The sequence below is a fragment of the Ascaphus truei genome, chromosome 15 (genome assembly GCF_040206685.1).
Source record: "Ascaphus truei isolate aAscTru1 chromosome 15, aAscTru1.hap1, whole genome shotgun sequence".
NCBI classification, from domain to species: domain Eukaryota; kingdom Metazoa; phylum Chordata; class Amphibia; order Anura; family Ascaphidae; genus Ascaphus; species Ascaphus truei.
In genome coordinates this window covers 8,784,330-8,807,690 of record NC_134497.1, presented here as the reverse complement: position 1 = coordinate 8,807,690, position 23,361 = coordinate 8,784,330, and the positions used below count along the sequence as shown (strand labels likewise).

At 44.3% G+C, this 23,361-nt stretch overlaps 1 protein-coding gene across 2 annotated transcripts; it reads left to right on the top strand.

Moving 5' to 3' along the window:
- Positions 1-537: 537 nt before the first annotated feature.
- On the top strand, positions 538-21,825 carry CHRNA4 (cholinergic receptor nicotinic alpha 4 subunit). 2 transcript variants are annotated; one of them, XM_075571496.1, is made up of 6 exons: positions 538-1,149; positions 5,298-5,449; positions 9,723-9,767; positions 11,082-11,191; positions 17,623-19,006; positions 21,158-21,825. In XM_075571496.1, exons 1-6 carry the CDS (start codon positions 1,020-1,022, stop codon positions 21,281-21,283), a joined length of 1,947 nt encoding a protein of 648 aa, XP_075427611.1. In that variant the 5' UTR covers positions 538-1,019; the 3' UTR covers positions 21,284-21,825. The 2 variants fall into 2 exon arrangements, with proteins under 2 accessions (XP_075427611.1, XP_075427612.1); XM_075571497.1 differs by lacking the exon at positions 5,298-5,449 and having other exon boundaries at positions 1,038-1,149.
- Positions 21,826-23,361: the final 1,536 nt, after the last annotated feature.

Sequence of the window (23,361 nt, the reverse complement as noted above, 5' to 3'; positions counted from 1 at the left end):
GAATGTGTATGTATTACTAGTAGAGTTTGAGCTAGCTGGGAATGTGTGTGTATTACTAGTAGGTAACATTTTAGCACGTCTCATCCCGGATTACTTGTGATGTCTAATTCTGTGATTGTAATCAAACATCCCTCAGCCTGTAATCCTGCCAGTCTATTATCAGACCTCTCACTGCTGGGGGGTGGAGGGGTGGGGACAATCATGTTTTAATAAAGAGTACAGCAAATGTAATTACCAGGTCCACTCAGCGCAAATCACAATGTGATTAGACCTGCTACACTTTAATTATGCATAATATGTGCATGTACAGTGTGCCAGGAGCACTAACGTATCCACAGGAGGCGCTTTCTGAGATGTGAATATTCCCAGCTTGTATTTAGGGCTTGTGGCATCTCATGTGAGAGAGTGAGAGAGAGAGAGGGAGAGAGGGAGAGAGAGAGAGAGAGAGAGAGAGAGAGAGAGAGAGAGAGAGAGAGAGAGAGAGAGAGAGAGAGAGAGAGAGAGAGAGAGAGAGAGAGAGAGAGAGAGAGAGAGAGAGAGAGAGAGAGAGAGAGAGAGAGCTGCCTCCTATATACATATATACACACCTCTCCCCTCTCATTCTGCCCAGGGTGGGCAGGTCTTAAAGGATATAATAAACACACTGCCCCTTCTCTGAGAGAAGCATCCACTGCTCACACAGCCAGCAGCAGCGTCTCAGAGTGAGCACAGAGATGACACAGAGATAACAGAGATAACACAGAGATAACCCCACCATCCCCACCAAGGTCAGCAGAAGATTAGGGAGCAGGAAACAGGACAAGTTAGCATTTGAGGAGGAAATGAGGATTCAGCAGGAGGCAGAGAGGTGACATCTACACTGAAAAGAGAGCCAGCACATGGAGGCAGTGGGGAAAGCCAGGAAGCGGTCCTTACATTGTCACTCCATTGAGTGGAGCAGGTGGAAACATCAAGAGGAGAAGACACCGCGGGAAGGAGAGTGATTAACATTCCAGAGAGAGAGAGACAGAGAAGAGAGCATGAGACAGTACCTGAGAAGAGACTGTAAGCTTTCACTGAAGAGAAGCCTATGTGATTTGGGATTCACCATGAGATGCTTCTGTTTCGGACAGGTCTCCCTTCTCTTCCTGTTCTCCTGCATCGTCCCAGGTAAGTCCCACTTTACCCGTAGCGATAACATCGGTACATTTCATGGCATATCAGTGTCTGCTCCAGCTAAGGGGGGCAGTCCCGGAAATGGAGGGGGTTTGGTGCTGCAGAGCAAGAGAATGTTAAAATATTATTATATTAGACAGTTGAAGTGGATGTTGTACAGTGAAGCTGCCTATTGCGTTTCAGATGCAGCAGCAGAATCCCCTTGTTGCCTAATTGCTGTGCAATGCGTGGCTGGGCTTTCCATCACTGAAGGGGTACTTACAGTTGGGTGACCTGGTGCCCGTGCGGTTGCGTTTTATAGGGTTGGAGGGAGTGGGGTGGGTCTGTACCTCTCCGTGGATCAAGGACTTACAGTTTCCTACACTTCCTAAGCTCCTGTCTTCTCCTCTCCATGTACCCTTCACAGTAACTGGGACATCCTAACCTCTCCCAGAGACGCCCCTCCGCCTGCTCCTATTATTCACACTGAGCAGAATTATCCCCTTCAGCTCTGATCAGACCCAACATTCACCTGAGGGTCCAACTTCGTTAGATTCACCTTCATTCAGTTCAGCACCACGGACAGCACTAGGGTCACTGCTGTTCGCACCTAAGGCACTACTAGATTTTGGGTTACCCCCTCTTCTCTGATGGCCATCCGATGCACTAGCCCAGTGGTTGCCACCCTGAGTGGTGTTTGCCTCCTGTGATGCTGGGGCAGAGGTTGACTCACATTTCTCACCCTTCACCGGGTAGGAATTATAGTAAGCAAACTTCAGAAGGGCATTAAAAGCATAGATTAACTCATCTGTTGCTGGACTCTCATTACATGTAGCAGGTCCCCATTAGCAAAGAAGGGGTTAACGTGCTTGGGTACACTCCTTTATCTTTCTAAATATCCGTTTTGCTGCTCTTTACATCCCTTCTCCCCCTTCCTCTCTGCATGGCCAGGGGCTCCTTATCCCCATATTTTATTTATGTATATGTTTTTTTTTTGGCTGGCATTAAAATCCCCAGTTCCCTGAGGTTTGCCAGCTTTAATAACAGCAGATTCTTACTGTGCTTCTCCTACTATACTCCTAGTGAAAGGCTCTCACTGTGCAAACCCTGCGGTGTAAATGGGATTTGAAGTTTTAAAAACCAAACACTGAGCTCATTGCATCTCCGGAGGACTCAGACTTCTCCCCCACACGATGAAGAGAGAAGCTGAATCACAAACTCAATCTGTGTTCTCATTATGTCTATAAAGTCTGCACATCTGGATAATATATGTGTGTGTATTTGTAATATCATAAATATACTATATACATTATATATGTGCATGTGGGTGTGTGGGTGTGTATATATCTGTTTGTATTAGCATACATATAATTATTTATATATATATATATACATATATATATATATATATATATATATATATATATATATATATATATATATATATATATATATATATCTATCTCCATGCATGTGTATATATATATATATATATTTATATGTGCAAAAAAGATATGTGTGTGTGTGTGTGGTGTGTGTGTGTGTGTGTGTGTGTGTGTGTGTGTGTGTGTGTGTGTGTGTGTGTGTGTGTGTGTGTGTGTGTGTGTGTGTGTGTGTGTGTGTGTGTGTGTGTGCATATATGTTACATATAGATTGAATATATATATATATATATATATATATATATGTATGAACATATATTACATATTATTATACGTATATTCATATTATTCCTGACATAAATGCAAAATGCATATGTACAAATACATTTTTACATTGTTACAGAAATATAACACTCTAAAATCTGCCTCTACCCTTAGATCCCGTGGCTGGATTCCTATTAAATTCCATATCACCTACATAATTGTCTTCTTCTTCTTTAAGCCTCATCTGCCCCTTATATCCCTGCTCATATCTCCCTATGTGCCTTCTCACCACCTCTGCTCTTCTCAGTCCTGCCTTCTCTCTGTTCAACATGTCTCTAACACTTCTGCAACTCTTCTTTCCCCCACTACCGCCACACTCCCTCTCTCCCTATCATCAAGATTCCCTCCCTTCCTACTTCTCCCTTATCTTTTTTCCAAATCATTCTGAATTTCATTGGTATTTTAACGGTCAGTCAACAACCAGTTGTTAATGTTAAACCCACATTTCCAGCCACATGTTGCATGCAGTAAGAAAACGTGTTATTGTGAGGTGCCGAAGAAATGAACGTGCAAAATAACCAGATTGATGTTTTTCAAAAGACATAATAAACCATATTCATAGGTGTAAAATGAGGAAACATACAGGTATCATTCACCAGAGCATTTCAGGGATGAGATCTGTGTTGACATTTTGAACCTCTTGCCACATTTGAGGGAGACGCATAACATTCTTCTGACATTTCTGTTTATAATTACGTGTGAATATATAAATAAAATACACAAAAGAACAAATACTTTTTTGCACCTTAAAATAGAGCCACAAGTACATCCTGTTTTATTACATGTCTCTTTGTACAATGTTCACATTGTTTCCGTGAAATTAAATGTCATCTATGTATCTGATTTTCACAGCACCTTTTGAACTACTAAAATATTATTTCTGTGTTTGCTATATTTATCCTCTGTATCAAATAGTGTTAGAAGAGGTGCCAGCAGTATCTGAATAGACGCTTTCCCCTCCATCCCCTTCTAGCCTATGCCCCAATGTATTTCATACATTAATGTATAGGGATAGCATTTCTTGGTCCGGCTTATTCAATGGGAAATATTTCTGATTTTGGGATCCTCACTATGGTATTCAATGGTTACTGGAGACCCTTTCCTGTCTATGTCTCTGTATATTCGCCTATTCAGGATTTCTACTGTATGCGGTAAACCTTAGGTAGCTGGAGCAGTTATACTCATTACAGCTTTATGCTGCTGTCAGTGTTTTCTATCAACCAATACAATTCTCCAGTGATGCCCTTGACTGCGCTGCACAACAGAATCACCGTAGGAATAATATTAATAGTTGCTATGCAAAAATTCCCTGCAAAGCTGCATTATTTATGCCAATGCAAACAGACCCTGTGTTCCGCCAATATGATAGGAATGCACAGCAGAGACCCTTTCTGTAAGCATCCAAATGCATGGTGCACTGTTAACCTCTTCACTCTGACGGAGGCTGGAATTAATACGCGGTCTTACCTCTGAACTTATCCCTTTCTCTGCTTCTCTCGAAGCCTCTCTTTGACCAGGAGTCATCAAAGTGGGATCCGCTGTATCGTGCCCGAATCCGCCATTGGATTTCATGCGGATCTCGCAGATTCTGGCGCTATACAGCGGATCACGTTTTGATGATGCCAGGGGTTTGTGCGTTAGCTATCCCGACTGCAAAAAAACAGGACAATACTGATGCAAAAACACGGCACTTGATTTGTGTCTGTATGTATAATTTTATTTATAGAGCTCCAACAGAGTACACAATGCTTTACAAAATTACAATACAAGGGAAATAACATACGAGCAATGGGAGTAAGAGTGGCAGGAAAATGAGAACATAAGACAAAGGGAAACCTTGCGCTAAAGAGCTTACAATCTATTCATCAAGGAAATGTCATTGGTTTTAATGGGAATGCTTTCCCTTAATAAATCTGATGCCCCAGTTTTGCAGCAGGGAGACTTTGCCAATTAAGCCACGATGGGGGTAATTCTATTTCAACCGAAGTGGCAGTTAGGGAATGTTTTTGGTAGAAACTACTCATTGAAGTCGATGAGAACTTCCAGGCAGAAACGGTACAAACTGCTGCTTTGGTGGATTTAGACTGAGGTCCTGTCTCTCTTACTACCTTCTGTCGGAATCACACGGCTTGTCGTTTATCAGAGTCGCCCAGCTGCAAAACCGGGAGATTAAACTCTGCACCGAATCTAAAAGGAAAAACGATTCCCATTAAACACCAGCGGTGGGGGGTTTCTTTGATAAATCGTGTGCAGTATTTTTACACCAGTTTTGCAGCCGGGGAGATTTTGAAAGGTGTCTCCCTCTATCTCTGAATCTCTTCTGCCGGAGTAGCTACTTATTAATGTCTTCTGTCTACAAGTTGTGTGTAAAGGAAACATTCCCAGTCAAATAAACTGGGTTCTGCTGCTACGATAAATTTGGTCAGTTCCCTGTTTCTGTGTTCCTGTCAATCTCAGCATATTGTCACATTGAGAGCCGAGCACACGCTGAAGACAGACTTCTCCAGAAGCTTTTCTCAGGATATAACAAGTGGTCACGACCCGTCGCCAACATCTCGGACGCGGTGCTGGTCCGGTTTGGACTCTCCATAGCTCAGCTCATCGATGTAGTAAGTGATGTACATTTTTGTTGACAGAAGTTCACGTCGGGTGAAAATGAGCCGATATTTCTTTGTGGAAAAAAAAATGTGAAGAGATCCGCACACCTTACAGGTTACGTGACCCTTTATATACTGATGAAGAGGAACAGTAACTCTCCAAAATCATTCATCAGTGGTATCAACTGTATTTCAACTCCAACGTTTCGGTCCAATGCAGTGGACCTTTCTCAAGGCTCCACTGAGCAAGGTCCCCAGAATGATGGAGTTACAGTAGCATACATTTTCTACCACTGATAAATGATTTTGGTGTTACGCCTTCTCTTCACCTAGATATGCGGGAGACTTTAATTTGAGCACCTGCAAGTAAACAGCGTGTTCGTATCTCTTTTTTGTTAACCCTTTATATACTGTCATGTTTGCAAAATTCTGCGCGAAAGTCACAACATTTGGTGGTAATTTAATGAATATATAGCATTTTTGTGCAAGGTACTTTTTTAGTGAAAAATGCATAATTACAGAGAATATTGTATATAGCTCTTGCGAAACACATTTGAAGACATTCACACAACTCTAGTAAAATCTTTGGTAACGCTGTTATGTTGAGAGGTCTGCTTAAAAAATGGGAAAACGGCAGCAAATATGAAAAACAAAACACAAATAATGTTGCCCAACACAATTCCCGCATATCAGTTTATAGACTAATTCCTGAGCTGTGCACTAATGGCTTTATAACTGCATGCAAGTAATAAAAGGTTATGCGGTTTATGCAGATTTGGAGATTCTCCCAAGAGAAACAATTAAGAGAGATTAATAGTAATGAAAGAACTTTCTCCTTGCTCATTAGAAAGCTGTTTGTCTGGTAGTCTGTAGGAGCTAGTCCTAAAAACACGGTGCTAACCATTGGTATCATTAATAATCGCAAAGATAAAAGTGGGTACATGTCTTTTAACACTTATCTTAGTGAATATTCTCCCAGGTGTTCCTGTTTTCTCTCTCTCTGGCTGTATATTAGGGATATAACTTGTGTATTGTAAGTTATACAGTAATAGGGACAGACACATTACCCCCAAAAAAAATTTGGTCCAGAGCTGTTCCCTGCTGGCTATGGGATTTATTACATTTTATCTGCACCTAAATCCTGTTTAAAACACAGAAGTGTAAAATCCACAGACATGCGTAACATTTTTAGTGTTACATTATTGCCATTTTGCATCCCGTTATCCGTAACGCGTACCCCCAAAGATCCATCGCGTTACAATGTCCTCGCATTCACATGAAAAATAGCGTAGCGCTGCAATTTAACGGACGCCTGGCGTACTCATACGCAGATCATATGGTAATGAGCAGGTTACCTAACAGCGGAGATCCTCAGACCTCTGTTCTTGGGATCGGACGGTAATGGCGCTACGATAAGGAAGACCTTCCAAAAGCTGGCGTTGCCAACATCCACACCCTGATTATCATTGAGTTATTGAGTTATTTCTGGGAATGCCCTAAAAGCAATGTAATCAGTATAGGACTTAACCCTTTCATTACACAAGTCTCACGTCATACAACTCTAAATAATAGGGATCATATAAATGTCTGAAATATAGCATAAAATGTATTGGATTTTAGTGATTAAAGTGATATGTTTGTGTGAACTAATATGGTATATAATGTAATAATGACTGTATTAAGTATGGTTGTGCAATAATGTTTAGCCATACATACCTTAACAAAAATAATTAATATTTAATTTATAGTAATGTACAATTAAAATAAATTAAGGAAGGGCACTATAAATAATGGAAAAAATGAATGCGTTAAATATGTCTGAATATTATAACAAGATTTGCATTAGCTTTTGGTAACGCAATGAGAAATGTGTTGTTAGCACATGCATTAATAACGTGCGTTAAAGTTTGACAAATGCGCATGCGCAATGTGTTGGAAAACGCATCCCCGAGACATGAAAATCATGGTTAATAGCACTGCTACTTTGACGAACGGACTTTATTTTTGCATCTCATTAGCTTTGTGGATACCTGTTAATAAGACGAAAAATAACCTCCACTCCCAATTTCTGTAATGTGTGTTATTAGTGCAAAAACAACGGAATTCTGTGGATCTACCGGGGTGCCTTGGTATCGTTGCAAATCCATTGCAGATTTAATGCAATCAGTTGTTATTCATGTGAAACGTGTAAACTAGGAATATTCCGCTATTAATGCGGAAACATCAAAGTCGGACTGGATATCACGGAAAAACAGATTCACTCATTTCACTAATGGAAACTATAATCCTAGAAGTAATTAGATTTTTTTTTTTGCTTGTATTAAAATGACAAAAATGGCCAGAAAATTACTAATAGTCTTAAAATAAATCAAATAAAAAACGGTAGTAAATATGCAATCGCACACGGTCGCCAGTTGAATTTCTTAGGGGCCTCTGAGTGGGGAAGGGTTTGTCAGTCAAGTGTTTAATTTCCCTTTATCCCATCCTGTCCTTATCAGAGAACCAATAAAGATAAGGGGAGGAGGGACTCTGGCTGTACAAGCACTTGCTGATCACAGTGACATCACACAGTGACATCACACAGTGACTAACATCACACAGTGACATCACACTGTGACTGACATCACACAAAAGGGAGCAGCCAGAAGAAATTAAACCCTACCGAGTCTCACTTAAAAAAAAAAATACTTATGCAGGTCAGATTTGGTTTTAAAAAAGGTTATAATTACCCACATGAGAGCCCTTAAACATGTCACTGAAACTTGTTCACTTTGGTCCTAGGAGAGATTGTCCCTCTAACAAAATAAACCAAAATAAAAATGCTTTTCTTTGTAAACACCCATAATATTTCTTAGCTAATGTACCATTTTAAAGATGCCTCTGAAATCCCCACCGAGGGGTTACAGGCTCGGAAGGAGTGGAGTATTTGTGAAAAGCATAGCTGAGGCTGCTAGCTTCGGACTGCTCTTGCATCTCAATATAACATCTCAAGTAGCAGCAGCTAATGTCGCTGGAGGAGGTGAGACATTCCACTGGTGTCACAAAGAGAAAGCAAAGGACCAGTGAGTTACGAGGAGTGTCAGACAGTCATTACCATCTAGTCTTATATATTGTAACCATATCGTCTGTGCCGTCACCTCAATAATTTATAGTGGTTGAGCTGAGTCACTAATGGTATTAATGTTGCCGCTGGCACAATCCATGTTTTCCATTATAGTTCTCATCCGGATAATCAATTGTTTCTATGCTGCCTCCTTGGCACAGATAGAAGAGGCTCAGCGTTATCGCATAGAACTAGTTCTTCTGGCAGGACACCCTTCCCATGGCAATGAGTGCGTATGTAGTACCGACGAGTATTCTAAAACAAATCTGGGGCAATCACCAACAAGACCCAGGTACATGATTGGGTACATGCTGCAACATTTCAGTGACATTTCTGCAGACAGTCTAATGGCCCATCGGATTAACAGCGGGGGTCCCTGGCAGTCCCATTCAAACTGAATGGGACTGCCAGGGACACCTGCTGTGTTAATCCGATGGGCCATTAGTCTCTGCAGAAATGTCACTGAAATGTTTGCAGCATGTACTCAGCATGTACCTGGATCTTGTTGGTGATAGCCCCAGATTTTCCAAGGCAAGTTTTAGAATACTCGTCGGCGCACCTGTATGTAGCAGGTGTGCCCCAAATAAAAAGGGACACTCCTGCCTAGGATGAAAATGAGCTCAGGACGATGTCTGCCTAAGGCATTAAAGGTCACTGATTGATACCCCTTTTGAACAAGAAAAAAGAAATCCGACTATTATAAGTATTTTTGAATATTTGTTTGGAAACGTTTAGCGGGTTTTTTCCAAATTTAAGCTTATGTCTTGTGCTGATAAAACTGTTTGTCCGTCCTCAAAGCCGCAGGTAAATTGCTAGCTTTGTTCAGTCTTTAATTTGCAAAGTCATTAGGATATCATCAATATTGACACAAGCACAGATAAGTGGCTGATCTTCTTGAATCCAGTGTTACCGACTAAACATATTAAAATTGTAAAGTCAAATTGTTAGTTTAAACGAGGGCCATATTTTTCGAGTAGTCTTCTGCTATAAGACACCTTAGGGTTGGAACACGCCATATTTTAAGTCAATAAACTGCCAGTGCTTAGTAAACATGGGCCGGAATCTTTCTGAGATAATAACACTGATAAGTTGCTTTCATAAGGCTGCAGCCCATGAAACCCGTGGCAATGAATTGGTCAGTTGGTCATTTCTCTGTTACCCACCTCTTTCCATCTTCTTCAGGATGAGAAAAACCAGATGATGACGACCAATGTTTGGGTGAAACAGGTGAGTCGTTCTCAGTGTTCACATCTCAGTTTACTGCAGTAAGGAGAAGACATTAGGACATGGGTACATTTAAATGAAAACAAAAGTAATTCCATGTTCTGTGTATCAGCCTCCATACTGAGCATTAAGTAGTTATAGGGAGTAGGGAGTTTGGGAAGAGTAATAGGGAGCAATAGGAGGAGTTTGGGAAGAGTAATAGGGAGCAATAGGAGGAGTTTGGGAAGAGTAATAGGGAGTAATAAGAGGAGTTTGGGAAGAGTAATATGGAGTAATAGGAGGAGTTTGGGAAGAGTAATAGGGAGTAATAAGAGGAGTTTGGGAAGAGATGGAGGAATATGAGGAGTTTGGAAAGTTATAGGGAGTAATAGGAGGAGTTTGGGAAGAGTAATAGGAAGCAATAGGAGGGGTTTGGGAAGAGTAATAGGGAGTAATAGGAGGAGTTTGGGAAGAGATATAGGTAGAAATAGAAGGAGTTTGGGAAGACTAATAGGTAGCAATAGGAGGAGTTTGGGAAGAGTAATAGGGAGTAATAGGAGGAGTTTGGGAAGAGATATAGGTAGAAATAGAAGGAGTTTGGGAAGACTAATAGGTAGCAATAGGAGGAGTTTGGGAAGAGATGGAGGAATATGAGGAGTTTGGAAAGTTATAGGGAGTAATAGGAGGAGTTTGGGAAGCCATGTGAGAAATAGGAGGGGTTTGGAGTTATATGGAGCAATAGGAGAAGTTTCAGTAGAGTTGTATGGAGTAATAGGAGGAGTTTGGGAAGAGTTATATGGAGAAAAGGGAGTTTGGGAAACGTTATAGGGAGTAATAGGACAAACTATAGGGAGAGGTTATGTGAAACAATAGGATTTTGGAAGGAGTTGGTTATATTGAGCAATATGAGGCATTCAAGTAGCTGTGGCATGGAAAGAAATATAAATTGCACACAGGAGAGTATTAAGTTCCTTGCAGGTATTGAGTCCTTGTCAGGAACCAGCATTACATTTCTTCATACACTATAGTGTAGACATTTTTGATACCTCATAACTTTTCACCAGATGTCAGATCTCAGACCCCTGGCGTTTGCAAGTTTACTCTATAAACTACACCCACAAATAACACTCGTCTAGGGTCATTTAAAGGTATCACAGTTTTCCAGACAAGTATGTATCTCTGGAGATAATCCAAACATCTGATGCTTTCCGTATTGCCCTCTCTTCCTCGTAGAATAATGTACTGTGAGTTACACTCCTCTCTGAGTATCCTCCACGGCAGTAACTGAAGTATTTCTCTGCCCTGTTCATCTCCCCTCTGTCCCCTCCCTCATGGCAGGAGTGGCATGATTACAAGCTGCGCTGGGACCCCCTTGAGTACGAAAATGTGACATCGATCCGGATTCCTTCTGAGCTGATCTGGAGACCTGATATTGTTCTGTACAACAAGTAAGTATACATCAACCATGGGGGGGGGGGATATCTTACACATGGGAAGGAGGGGAGAAAGGGCAAATAGTCAAAAAACTTGCATATTACACGTATCAATCCTTCTCAGATTCACAAAATTGCTGGAAACTGGATATTTGCACCTTGCAAAAATAAGAATAAAAATACACTTAAGTGCCGCTAGTTTAAAAACTCAAGAGTTGCTGTTCACATGAAATTCACCCCACATTCTCATATCTTCCAGATCCCATAAATAAGGTAAATGTGGGGATTGTACAGGGTTCTACAGACATTTCTCTGAAGCTTTAGCAAAGTCTGAATAAAAGGAATAACTCTGCACTCTGTACCTGAGACGTGCAGGGGCATGATGGGGGCTCAGAGCTAACTTTGGGATCCCAGAGACGCAGTGATGAGGCCAGTGATAATAATATGTGGGACCTGAATAAAAAGAAAAGTAAGGCCTATTTCTACTGTTTTTGGAGCAGTAAGAAGTAATGTGGATGTAACCCCTTCCCATGCAAGGTACCAAATACACTGCATCACATTGCTGGCTAAGAAAAGTAGCTAAGCAGGATTTATTTATAAAATGTGTTAACAGGAAGTAATACATTGAGAGTTACCTCTCGTTTTCAAGTATGTCCTGGCCACAGAGTTATGGTTACAGATACATAGTGACATTAAGTTCGCAGAGTTATACATTATATACAAGACATTGCATGCACAGTTAGAGATAGTATATGTTATAGGCGTATGTAACAGTTACAGACCAGGTTAAAATGTGAGACTACTTTAGTTTTGAAAGCACTTGGACTGGTGGCGGCTGTGAGAGTCTCTGGTAGATTGTTCCAGTTTTGGGGTGCACGGTAAGAGAAGGAGGAGCGTCCGGATACTTTGCTGAGCCTTGGGATCACGAACAGTCTTTTGGAGTCATATCTCAGATGATAAGTGCTGCATGTGGTAGGGGTGAGGAGCTTGTTCAGATAGGCAGGTAGCTTGTCCAGAAAGTTTTTGAATTTGTATGTCTGAATAACATCATCCCAAATACTATGAAGAGGTTTTATGGGGTCCCGTCAGCTGTAGCAACTGTGCACAGGTCAGAGTATGACTGCACTCCCAAATATTTATTTGAGAGCCTCATGTAACCCTCTTCAGGGCTGAAGACAGGGAATATGTGGTAAGCATAAGCTCACATTTTAATAGGGTCCCCTGTCATCTATAACTCAGTGTCACCACTTGCACAAATTCACCAGCACACACTGACTCAGACACATTCAAAGTTACACACCAGCTCCCACATGCCTATATACTGTAATATATTCCTGCTGAGGTTGGAAGCATGGGCATAGTTTGCTTATATGGGTGCTACACCCTGTCTACTTATCATTTAACCAATAAAGGAGGTCAGTGGTAAGCTCCATGGAGAAGAGGGGAGTCCAGGAATGTGGGAGAAGAAGAAAGCAAAGATATTGTATGCAGACACCTTGCAGAAGGTAAAGAGCAGCTAGTTCTGTAATCAGGACCAGCAGATATCCCCTTGTTATGCACATTGCTACAGACATTATCTCAACCTGCAAGTTACCTTTTTCTTCCCTACAAAATATCTGCTGAGAAAACCCTGCTTTCATTTGCCTTTGGAGACGGTTTCCCTTAGAGGTTGTGTCCTCTTAATGTTCCAAGTTAAATAACCTGATTCTGCCGGCTGCAGGAACTGCTACGCAAGGCATTTTTAAATGAAATTCTTGCGTCGTCGCTGTAGTTTTGCAAAAGTCATTTGAATTCTGTTGTAATTAAAACGGTAGAAGCTGAAGTGGAAATAATTGTGCTTCTCCTGCACACATTGTGTGGGCTTCACTTTATGGGAACACACAGGGGACAGCCAGAGAGGCAGGCTTCTCTGATACGTGTAATTCCCTGTGCTTTAACACTTATCATGAAATAATTATTTGCTTATCAAATGAACCTCTGAAGATCTGGAAGGACTTATGATGGAAATAATTTCTGGGATAAAGTCTGATCATGGTCCTTACTGTACAGCTTCTCCTTGGTTTTGGGATTCATTTATAGGCACGACCATTGGAAGGCTTGGGGTGGGCAGTATACATGTAGGGATTTCTTATCTCATTCAATGCCAGATAGACCTGTCTATACAGTAGTTCGATAGATTACTTGTCAGTCACGCTACAAACTTGAGTGGGTTGGCAGTGTGTGGTCATACTCACCATCGGTTTATACTGCAGCATGCTACTTTTAGTGGATCTCAGTGTTGCTTTACCTCGCTGCATGTGCATTGTAATTGCTGGGTGGTGATGAAGAAACGCTCATTTGAAATGACCCAGTTATTATGCACGGGACTCATAATGATTTATTAGTCTTTAGTGCGTATCTTGGATGCGTTTTGCTAATTGGGAAAATCAAAAAACTGTCACGTAACCAGAGGGATTCCCAGGAAAAGAGCAACCCTTTCTAGCTATATACGGTGCCCTTCCACCCTCAGCCCATTCCCCGGGGGTCTTCATCTCCCTCCGACATGCTGGGGTGCAGTGGTTACACCAGAGGCTTGTGCGTGTGTCGGGTCAGGAGAGTGGTGAATATGGGATCATTAGTGGGAATAAGCGATGTGCTGCAGGAAACTGACAGCACAGTGCTGTACTATATATCTTTGTACCTGACAGGGAGAGGGCGTCTGATGCCAGGTTCTGTCACTACCGGGAGATTATTTGTATAAAGAGGCAGAGCTGCATTACTGATTTGCAAATAAAAAGAACAGGAAAACAAACTTCCATCCAGCTATTAGAAATACTGTACCATGATAAGAATAGTCTATAATAATGCCAGAAGCCAGGGGAGAAGCACAGTAAGAATACATGGAATGCAACATGCAGGAAGGGTAATAGAGCAAAATATACATCTGACAAAAGAGAGCGCCTGACCAGAAGAGCTTACAGTCTAATTTGTGTTCGGGAGACATACAAGGACAAAAATAACACGAAGTAACTGCTCAGTGAGAGGGTCAGGGTCAAACTGTGGTGATTTCTTTATAGAGGGTCTGGGAAATTACAATCAGAATATGTTAATGGAGAAGCTTCTCGTATTACTTTACCCCCACAATGTGGGAACAAGACCATGTGGGAACTTGGAAGCATTTGATTAAGAGAAGTGTTTGCAGCTAAACCTCAATGCTTTCAGATAAAGCCCATAGCAAAATGACGAATGACATTGAATATTTCAAACAGTCTGGTTGTATCCATTCCGAGCATCCGTTTAGCCTTCTGATTTTATCGATTCTGACCATCGGTTTAGCAGTCTGATTGTATCCATTCCGAGCATCGGTTTAACAGTCTGATTGTATCCATTCCGAGCATTGGTTTAGCAGTCTGATTGTATCCAATCCGAGCATCGGTATAGCAGTCTGATTGTATCCATTCCAAGCATCGGTTTAGCAGTCTGATTGTATCCAATCCGAGCATCGGTTTAGCAGTCTGATTGTATCCATTCCGAGCATCGGTTTAGCAGTCTGATTGTATCCACTCCGAGCATCGGTTTAGCAGTCTGATTGTATCCATTCCGTGCATCGGTTTAACAGTCTTATTGTATCCACTCCGAGCATCGGTTTAGCAGTCTGATTGTATCCATTCCGAGCATCGGTTTTGCAGTCTGATTGTATCCACTCCGAGCATCGGTTTAGCAGTCTGATTGTATCCACTCCGAGCATCGGTTTAGCAGTCTGATTGTATCCACTCCGAGCATCGGTTTAGCAGTCTGATTGTATCCACTCCGAGCATCGGTTTAGCAGTCTGATTGTATCCACTCCGAGCATCGGTTTAGCAGTCTGATTGTATCCACTCCGAGCATCGGTTTAGCAGTCTGATTGTATCCATTCCGAGCATCGGTTTAGCAGTCTGATTTTATCGATTCTGAGCATCGGTTTAGCCGTCTGATTGTATCCACTCCCAGCATCGATTTAGCCGTCTGATTGTACTCACTCCGTGCATCGGTTTAGCCGTCTGATTGTATCCATTCCAAGCATCGGTTTAACAGTCTGATTGTATCCACTCCGAGCATCGGTTTAGCAGTCTGATTGTATCCATTCCGAGCATCGATTTAGCCGTCTGATTGTACTCACTCCGTGCATCGGTTTAGCCGTCTGATTGTATCCATTCCAAGCATCGGTTTAACAGTCTGATTGTATCCACTCCGAGCATCGGTTTAGCAGTCTGATTGTATCCATTCCGAGCATCAGTTTAGCAGTCTGATTTTATCCATTCCGAACATCGGTTTAGCAGTCTGATTCTATCCACTCCGAGCATCGGTAGCATCTGAAAGCCACCTTTGTTCCTATGTAACTTGAAGGTTATTGAAAGCATTGTATTTAACTGCTTAAATATGTAAGGCTGGTGAGGCTGTAATAAGTCAACAGTAGAGGATTAAGGAGGCTTAATGTAGACGTGTTAGAATGCAAGTGCGTGTGTGAATACTGGATGCAGAATTAGGAGTCTAGTTTGAAAAACAGGTGTAATATATGTCTCATTTGTTTTATATAGAGCCAACAATGTACGCAGCTCTTTACAAAATTACAATACAAGGTAAAGACATTTCAAACAATGCGGATAAGTGTAACAGGTGAAGGACAGAATAAGGCAAAGGAGACCCTGCCCCACAGAGCTTACAATATAAGTGTAGTTAGACACTTAGCACTTGTCCTTGTCCAAGGGTGTCCAATAGGTAGCCATGATATTTGTAAGAAAATTGCCTTGCCTTAATACATACAAGATGAATCACAATTAGGGTTGCTAGGTGTCCATTATTGGACCGGACAGGACATTCCTGTATTTGGACTCTCTGTCCAGTAAAACATTTTAGAAGTAATACTGGACATGTATGTGTATACCGGTATTACCTCTCTGGGCGTGTATGTGTATACCGGTATTACCTCTCCGGGCGTGAATGTGTATACCGGTATTATCTCTCTGGGCGTGTATGTGTATACCGGTGTTACCTCTCTGGGCGTGTATGTGTATACCGGTGTTACCTCTCTGGACATGTATGTGTATACCGGTATTACCTCTCTGGGCGTGTATGTGTATACCGGTATTACCTCTCTGGGCGTGTATGTGTATACCGGTATTACCTCTCTGGGCGTGTATGTGTATACCGGTATTACCTCTCTGGGCGTGAATGTGCATACCGGTATTACCTCTCTGGGCGTGTATGTGTATACCGGTATTACCTCTCTGGGCGTGAATGTGCATACCGGTATTACCTCTCTGGACGTGTATGTGTATACCAGTATTACCTCTCTAGGCCTGTATGTGTAGACCGGTATTACCTCTCTGGGCGTGTATGTGTATACCAGTATTACCTCTCTAGGCCTGTATGTGTAGACCAGTATTACCTCTCTGGAAATAGTGACGTGACCGGCTTGGGGGGCTGTGGGATTTCCCTGAGCGGGGAGAGTGCAGGGCTGTTAATAGGGGCCTGGGCAGCTTCCTCCATCCTGATTGGCGGCATTACCCAGTAGCAGCCAATCAGGAGGAGGTGTTAGGAGCCTAGGGGTGGGGCCAAGGAGAGGAGGAAACAGAATGGAGCGGAGATAGGTGAGAGAGGGCTGTGTGTGTCTCAAGCGTGTCGCCCCTTTCATCATTAGGTCCAGTGTTTTTGGAGAAGCCGCCTGCAAATCTAATCACAATCTTTTGGTGTCCACATACGGAACCCTAGCACATCTTACCTGTTATTCCCTGGCATATATCATGGGTTTAGTCAATACACAGGTCACGTGATCATTTTCAATAGCTAACAACCTGTGAGGTCTTGAAGGTCAATGCTAATTTAACCCTATATTGAACTCCCCAAGGGTCATCTATTGAGTGTCACTGCCCCCTTTAAAAGGGTGCAGTGTTCTCTAACATGTCAACTAGAACTCTGCTCTGTCCGTACATAACAGTACAAAAGGGGAGGGACGTTTACCCTGAGTCCAGTTAAACTGATCCAATGAATAAACACATCCCTTACAATTAAATGGAAAAATACAATCGACTTCTATATTTGTGTATATAGTCCGGCTGGCAGAACCCTGAGCAAAGAAAAATCCTTTATATCTAAACTACAATAAATAATTCAGCTATAAATAAAGAAATGAGCTAGGAAAACTATTTCTCCGGTCACCCGGTTAGGCCCTTATTTTATTCCCACTGACGTGGCGGTTTGGACCTCTGAAAAGACTTCAAAGAGGATATACAATGCCCTTGTTATTATTCCAGCCCATTCCGTATCCTTTCATAATCACTATAGGGAGATTCTTGTGAATCGTAGAATAAAAGGTGCTGGAATTGAGATCCCCCACAAAAATCCCCCATATGTATCATTTATAGTATTGTCTTCCATCAAGCAGTGAATAGAAAGAAAGTCACCCACTGTGTCCTTTTTTTCCCAAGTGCCGACGGGGACTTTGCAGTGACCCACCTTACTAAAGCTCACCTCTTCCACGACGGGCAGATCAAATGGACGCCACCCGCTATCTACAAGAGCTCCTGCAGCATCGACGTTACCTTTTTCCCCTTTGACCAGCAGAACTGCACCATGAAGTTCGGGTCGTGGACATATGACAAAGCCAAGATTGACTTGGTCAGCATGCACAGCCATGTGGACCAGTTAGACTACTGGGAGAGTGGTGAGTGGGTCATAGTCAATGCCGTGGGCAACTACAACATCAAGAAGTATGAGTGCTGCACAGAGATCTACTCAGACATCACCTATTCCTTCATCATCAGGAGACTTCCTTTGTTCTACACCATTAACCTCATCATTCCATGTCTGCTCATCTCCTGCTTGACCGTGCTGGTCTTCTACCTGCCCTCAGAGTGTGGAGAGAAGATCACCCTCTGTATCTCAGTGCTGCTTTCCCTGACCGTCTTCCTCCTCCTGATCACTGAGATCATCCCCTCCACCTCCCTGGTCATCCCGTTGATCGGGGAATATCTTCTCTTCACCATGATCTTTGTCACGCTCTCCATCATCATCACTGTTTTTGTGTTGAATGTCCACCACCGCTCTCCCCGCACTCACACCATGCCAGCCTGGGTACGCCGGATATTTCTAGATGTGGTGCCCCGCGTGCTGTTCATGAAGAGACCAGTGAAGGATAACTGCAAGAAGCTGATAGAATCCATGCATGCCAGAAGATCCAGCCCCCCACCTAGGCTTTGGTCCGAGACAGAGATAGAACCAGCTTTCCCCAGCTCATCTTCTGTCAGCCCTGCCAGCCAGCGGGCATCACCGTCATCCTCCTGCTGTCACCAGTTGGAGCAGACGGCCAACTCCCAAGTAGTCTGCAAGTCGCCATCTGGACAATATTCCATGCTGTGTGAGGAATCCATGCTGACCAGCTGCCCTTCCCCACAGACTCAGACCCATCTGTTGGGAGATGCCCCATCCAACCTAATGCCAAAAATGCGTTCTGTGAGTGTCCAGCAGATGTACAGCCCAAAGGAAACCAATGAGGGCAGCATCCGCTGCCGCTCCAGGAGCATCCAGTACTGCTACCTGCACGAGGATTCCTCCCAGACCAACGGCCAGTCCAGCAGCTCCCCGCTGTCCCAGAGGTGTCGTGTGCATGACGGGCAGCCAGGGAGTCAGAAGACATCCCAGTGCAAATGCAAGCCAAAGAAACAAGAAACGCCAAGTAGCACCAGTCAAGTTGCCAAGACTCTCAATGCCAAAGAGCAGCACGTGCTCCTGATGTCCCCATCCCTGAAGCTGGCCATAGAGGGCGTCCACTACATCGCTGACCACCTGAAAGCAGAGGATGCTGACTTCTCTGTGAGTATTATCACTGCCTAGGAAAGTAATATTAATAATATTCTGATATAAAAGGTGAGAGCTATGTGTCCCTTATCTTTGTGTATTCGGAGGAAGTGTCACTGATGCCTGTGTAGTAGGTGGGGGGTCATTTTGCTGCCCCAGTGGAAATGTTGGGACAGAAACCTCTCATCACGGTTGTCTCCGTCGTTAAACCAAACAGCGCTTACCTTGGTGGTGTTTGCTGGCCTGGATGATTCAGCTGTGGTCATTACACAGCAGGTGCATGCTGTGCTTTCTGATAACTTGAAGCCTGAGCTGCACTCAGTGTGATAAAGTGAGCGCACAGCCTGCAATCATTTAGTCTATTTCCATCTCAAGTGGCTGTTATCTGTTTTATTGCACTGTGCCTCTCAATTGCCTCAAATCTCTCCATCCCTCACATTCTGGGGACCAGTTCCTCCCTCTTTCTTGTGGTAGGTGTTCCGTTTACCTGCTCCTCTCCCCTCTGTCTCCTCTCCCCCCTGTCTTCTCTCCTCTCTCCTGCTTATCTCTTGCTATCCTTCATGCTTTATGTGTTTCTGTAGGCACCTTATCCTGTCAGGGTTTGTTTCCCACCTGTGAGGCCTCTCACCTTCATCTCTTCATCTATATAGTAGCTACTATAAATATAACCTTTGTGCCCCCATGAGACTTGAACATGCTCCTGGTCAGCTCCCCCCTTTGTACCCTCACATATATAGGTCATATTGGCTGCTTTGGCAGTATATGTTTGAATATATTGTGACACACTGCTTATTATACGGAGATCAGCTGTGTTGTCACTATGGAGAGTGCCCTGACAGTGTGTGCATGTTGCAAAGAATGTATGTGCCGCTGTGTGTATATGTGTATATCAGTGTAAGTGCAAGTGTTTAGTTACTTTTCTTTGCACCGGCCCCTGTGTCTCTGTGTTTGGTCTATGTGTCTCTGTGTTTGGTCTATGTGTCTCTGTGCTCGGCCCGTGTGTCTCTGTGCTCGGCCTGTGTGTCTCTGTGTTAGGCTCCTGTGTGTCTCTGTGCTCGGCCCCTGTGTGTCTCTGTGCTCGGCCTGTGTGTCTCTGTGCTCGGTTCCCGTGTGTCTCTCTGAGCTCACCCCCGTGTGTCTCTGTGCTAGGCCCTGTGGTAGGCCCCTGTGCCTCTCTGTGCTCGACCCTGTGTCTCTGTGCTCGGCCTCTGTGTGTGTCTCTCTGTGCTCTGCCCCTGTGTGTCCCTCTGCTCGGCCCCTGTGTGTCTCTGTGCTCGGCCCCCGTATGTCTCTGTGCTCGGCCTCTGTGTGTGTCTCTCTGTGCTCTGCCCCTGTGTGTCCCTCTGCTCGGCCCCTGTGTGTCTCTGTGCTCGGCCCCTGTGTGTCTCTGTGCTCGGTTCCCATGTGTCTCTCTGTGCTCGGCCCCCGTATGTCTCTGTGCTCGGCCCCCGTATGTCTCTGTGCTCGGCCCCTGTGTGTCCCTCTGCTCGGCCCCTGTGTGTCTCTGTGCTCGGCCCCTGTGTGTCTCTGTGCTCGGCCCGTGTCTCTCTGTGCTCGGCCCCCGTATGTCTCTGTGCTCGGCCCCCGTATGTCTCTGTGCTCTGCCCCTGTGTGTCTCTCTGCTCGGCCCCTGTGTGTCTCTGTGCTCGGCCCCTGTGTGTCTCTGTGCTCGGCCCGTGTGTCTCTGTGCTCGGCCCGTGTGTCTCTGTGCTCGGTTCCCATGTGTCTCTCTGTGCTCGGCCCCCGTATGTCTCTGTGCTCGGCCCCTGTGTGTTTGGCTTTTTGTCTCTGTGCTCAGCCCCCATGTATTTCTGTGCTCGGCCCCCGTGTCTGTGCCCGGGCCCCTGTGTGTCTCTGTGCCCGGGCCCCTGTGTCTGTGCTCGCCTTCTACCTTGCCCGCTATCAGGATAACCAGAGCCCAGGAAAACAGCCTGGGCATTGAGGAAGTGTTGAGCAGGGAAGAGATTGGCAGGGGGTGCCAGCTGAGCAGGGTGGGGGTTGTGCCAGCACGCCTATTGTGCTAAAGAGATAAGGGGTATGGCGGCCTGCAGAACCCCAGAAGTTGGGGGGTTAGACAGGCCCCATTCAGCACTGTGCCTGGAATTTCATCCTTGTTGGCTACCCTTCCTGTCTCCGTGCTCAGCTCCTCGCTCTCTCGTCCCGCAGGTGAAACAGGACTGGAAATACGTGGCCATGGTTATTGACCGGATCTTCCTCTGGATGTTCATCATTGTCTGCCTGCTGGGAACCGTCGGACTGTTCCTCCCGCCCTGGCTGGCTGGGATGATATAACATGGGGGAACCAGCATACATAGGCTACTGTGTCAGGAAGAGAGGCGGGGAGGACCGCGGGAGAGAGGAAATAGGAGATCACTTTGAGAGGCGAATGAGTGAACGGAAAGAGGTGAATATTATGGAAAGTGGGAAAAAAAGTGCGAGAGCGTCACAAAGATGGGAAAAGAGATGCAAAGAAACAGAGTGAATGTGGAAATAGAGGAAAGGAGTGGAAGGAGGAACGCAGAGGGGAAATACAGAGAGACAAACGAGACATGAGCAGAGGCGCTCTCCTGAGTGGGGGAGAGAGTGTGCTTGTGACAGAGTGTCTGCGATGTATAAATTATTTAGCCTGTGTCTGCCTTGCATGAGTGGGCTCAGAGGACTCTTGGGGACATCCTCGGGGTAGAGGAGCGTTTCACAGGCAGCCCCTGCCTTCCAGGGCGGGAACCCCTTATTAATATTTGCTTTTGCACAACTCACTGCACCGTGTGTGAAATTCCAGACATGTAACAGTCGCTTCTCGGCAGGTAAATGAATAAACATGATTTGGGAGCGTCTCCTCTCGTTTCCCTGGAGCCGTCAAGAGAGCGCGCGCGCCGCACGCTCAAAGGGCAAATTTAAACGTCTTCGTGGCCGGGAAGGTTCCGGAAAACTCGAGGCAATGAAAGGGTTCGGCACCCGGGGCCATTTAGGTCCCTTAACCCCTTCACTGCCAGAGAGGCGTTGCTTCCCCTGTTATGCTTGTAATCGGTGTCACTCTGTCGTGTTATAATGCGGACAGTGGGATAACTGACCCCTCCCCCCCCCCCCAATACGCACTGTGTGGAGAGAACTGCGTAACGTGAGACGTTAAAGGTGCAATCCCACATAGCCAGCGAAAAACACAACGTTCTGTAAACAATTTAACAATCTAATTGGTGCCCTTAAACTAATGTAGATGGGGAGAGGGGGAGTCAGGGGAAGGGAAATCGCTCCAGAGTCTCAGCTCATTGTGTTTATAAACTAACTTTAAAACTGGATTTATTACTTATAGGAAGAAAAAAAGAGAACGTGTATTTCCCAGAGCTTCGATTTCCTTGTATTTCCTAAAAACCCACCACAAAGGGCAGCATGGGCCCCTGTAATCCCGTCGCCCCTCTCTCTGATTTATTAGGGGTCCCAGCTGGGTTAGGTAGAAGGTTTGAGGACAGCACACATCATGTGAAGGACACTTTCAAGGTTGGGGACGTGTGCGTGTGACGAGCTTAGCTTCGAGCCCAGGGCATGGCAGGTACACGGCAGGATTAGCTGAACTGTCTTTCAGTGCCGGGGACCCAAACCCATGGGGACACAGGAGAGAACTCAGCCATGCGACACGGAGTGTGGGATCTTTTATTATCTGTGAAGGGCAGGTATTGGACAGTTCGCCGCGGCCATTTGTCCGCTGGACAAGTGACCCAGGGAGTCTGGGTATTTCCGGGACATTTTGGGTAATGCCGATAAATGCAAACTACTGCCTAATCTTTACCTGGACCCCTAATCTTAACTCCTAATCCTAACCGTAACCCCTAATCCTAACCGTAACCCCTAATCCTAACCGTAACCCCTAATTCTAACCGTAACCCCTAATTCTAACCGTAACCCCTAATTCTAACCGTAACCCCTAATTCTAACCTTAACCCCTAATTCTAACCTTAACCCCTAATTCTAACCTTAACCCCTAATTCTAACCTTAACCCCTAATTCTAACCTTAACCCCTAATCCTAACCTTAACCCCTAATCCTAACCTTAACCCCTAATCCTAACCTTAACCCCTAATCCTAACCTTAATCTAAACTCCTAATCCTAACCTTAACTCCTAATCCTACACTTAACCCCTAATCCAAACCTTAACCCCTAATCCTAACCTTAATCTAAACCCCTAATCCTAACCTTAGCTCCTAATCCTACACTTAACCCCTTATTCTAACCTTAACCCCTAATCCTAACCGTAACCCCTAATCCTAACCTTAATCTAAACCTCAAATCCTAACCTTAACTCCTAATCCTACACTTAACCCCTAATTCTAACCTTAACCTCTAATCCTAACCTTAATCCAAACCCCTAATCCTA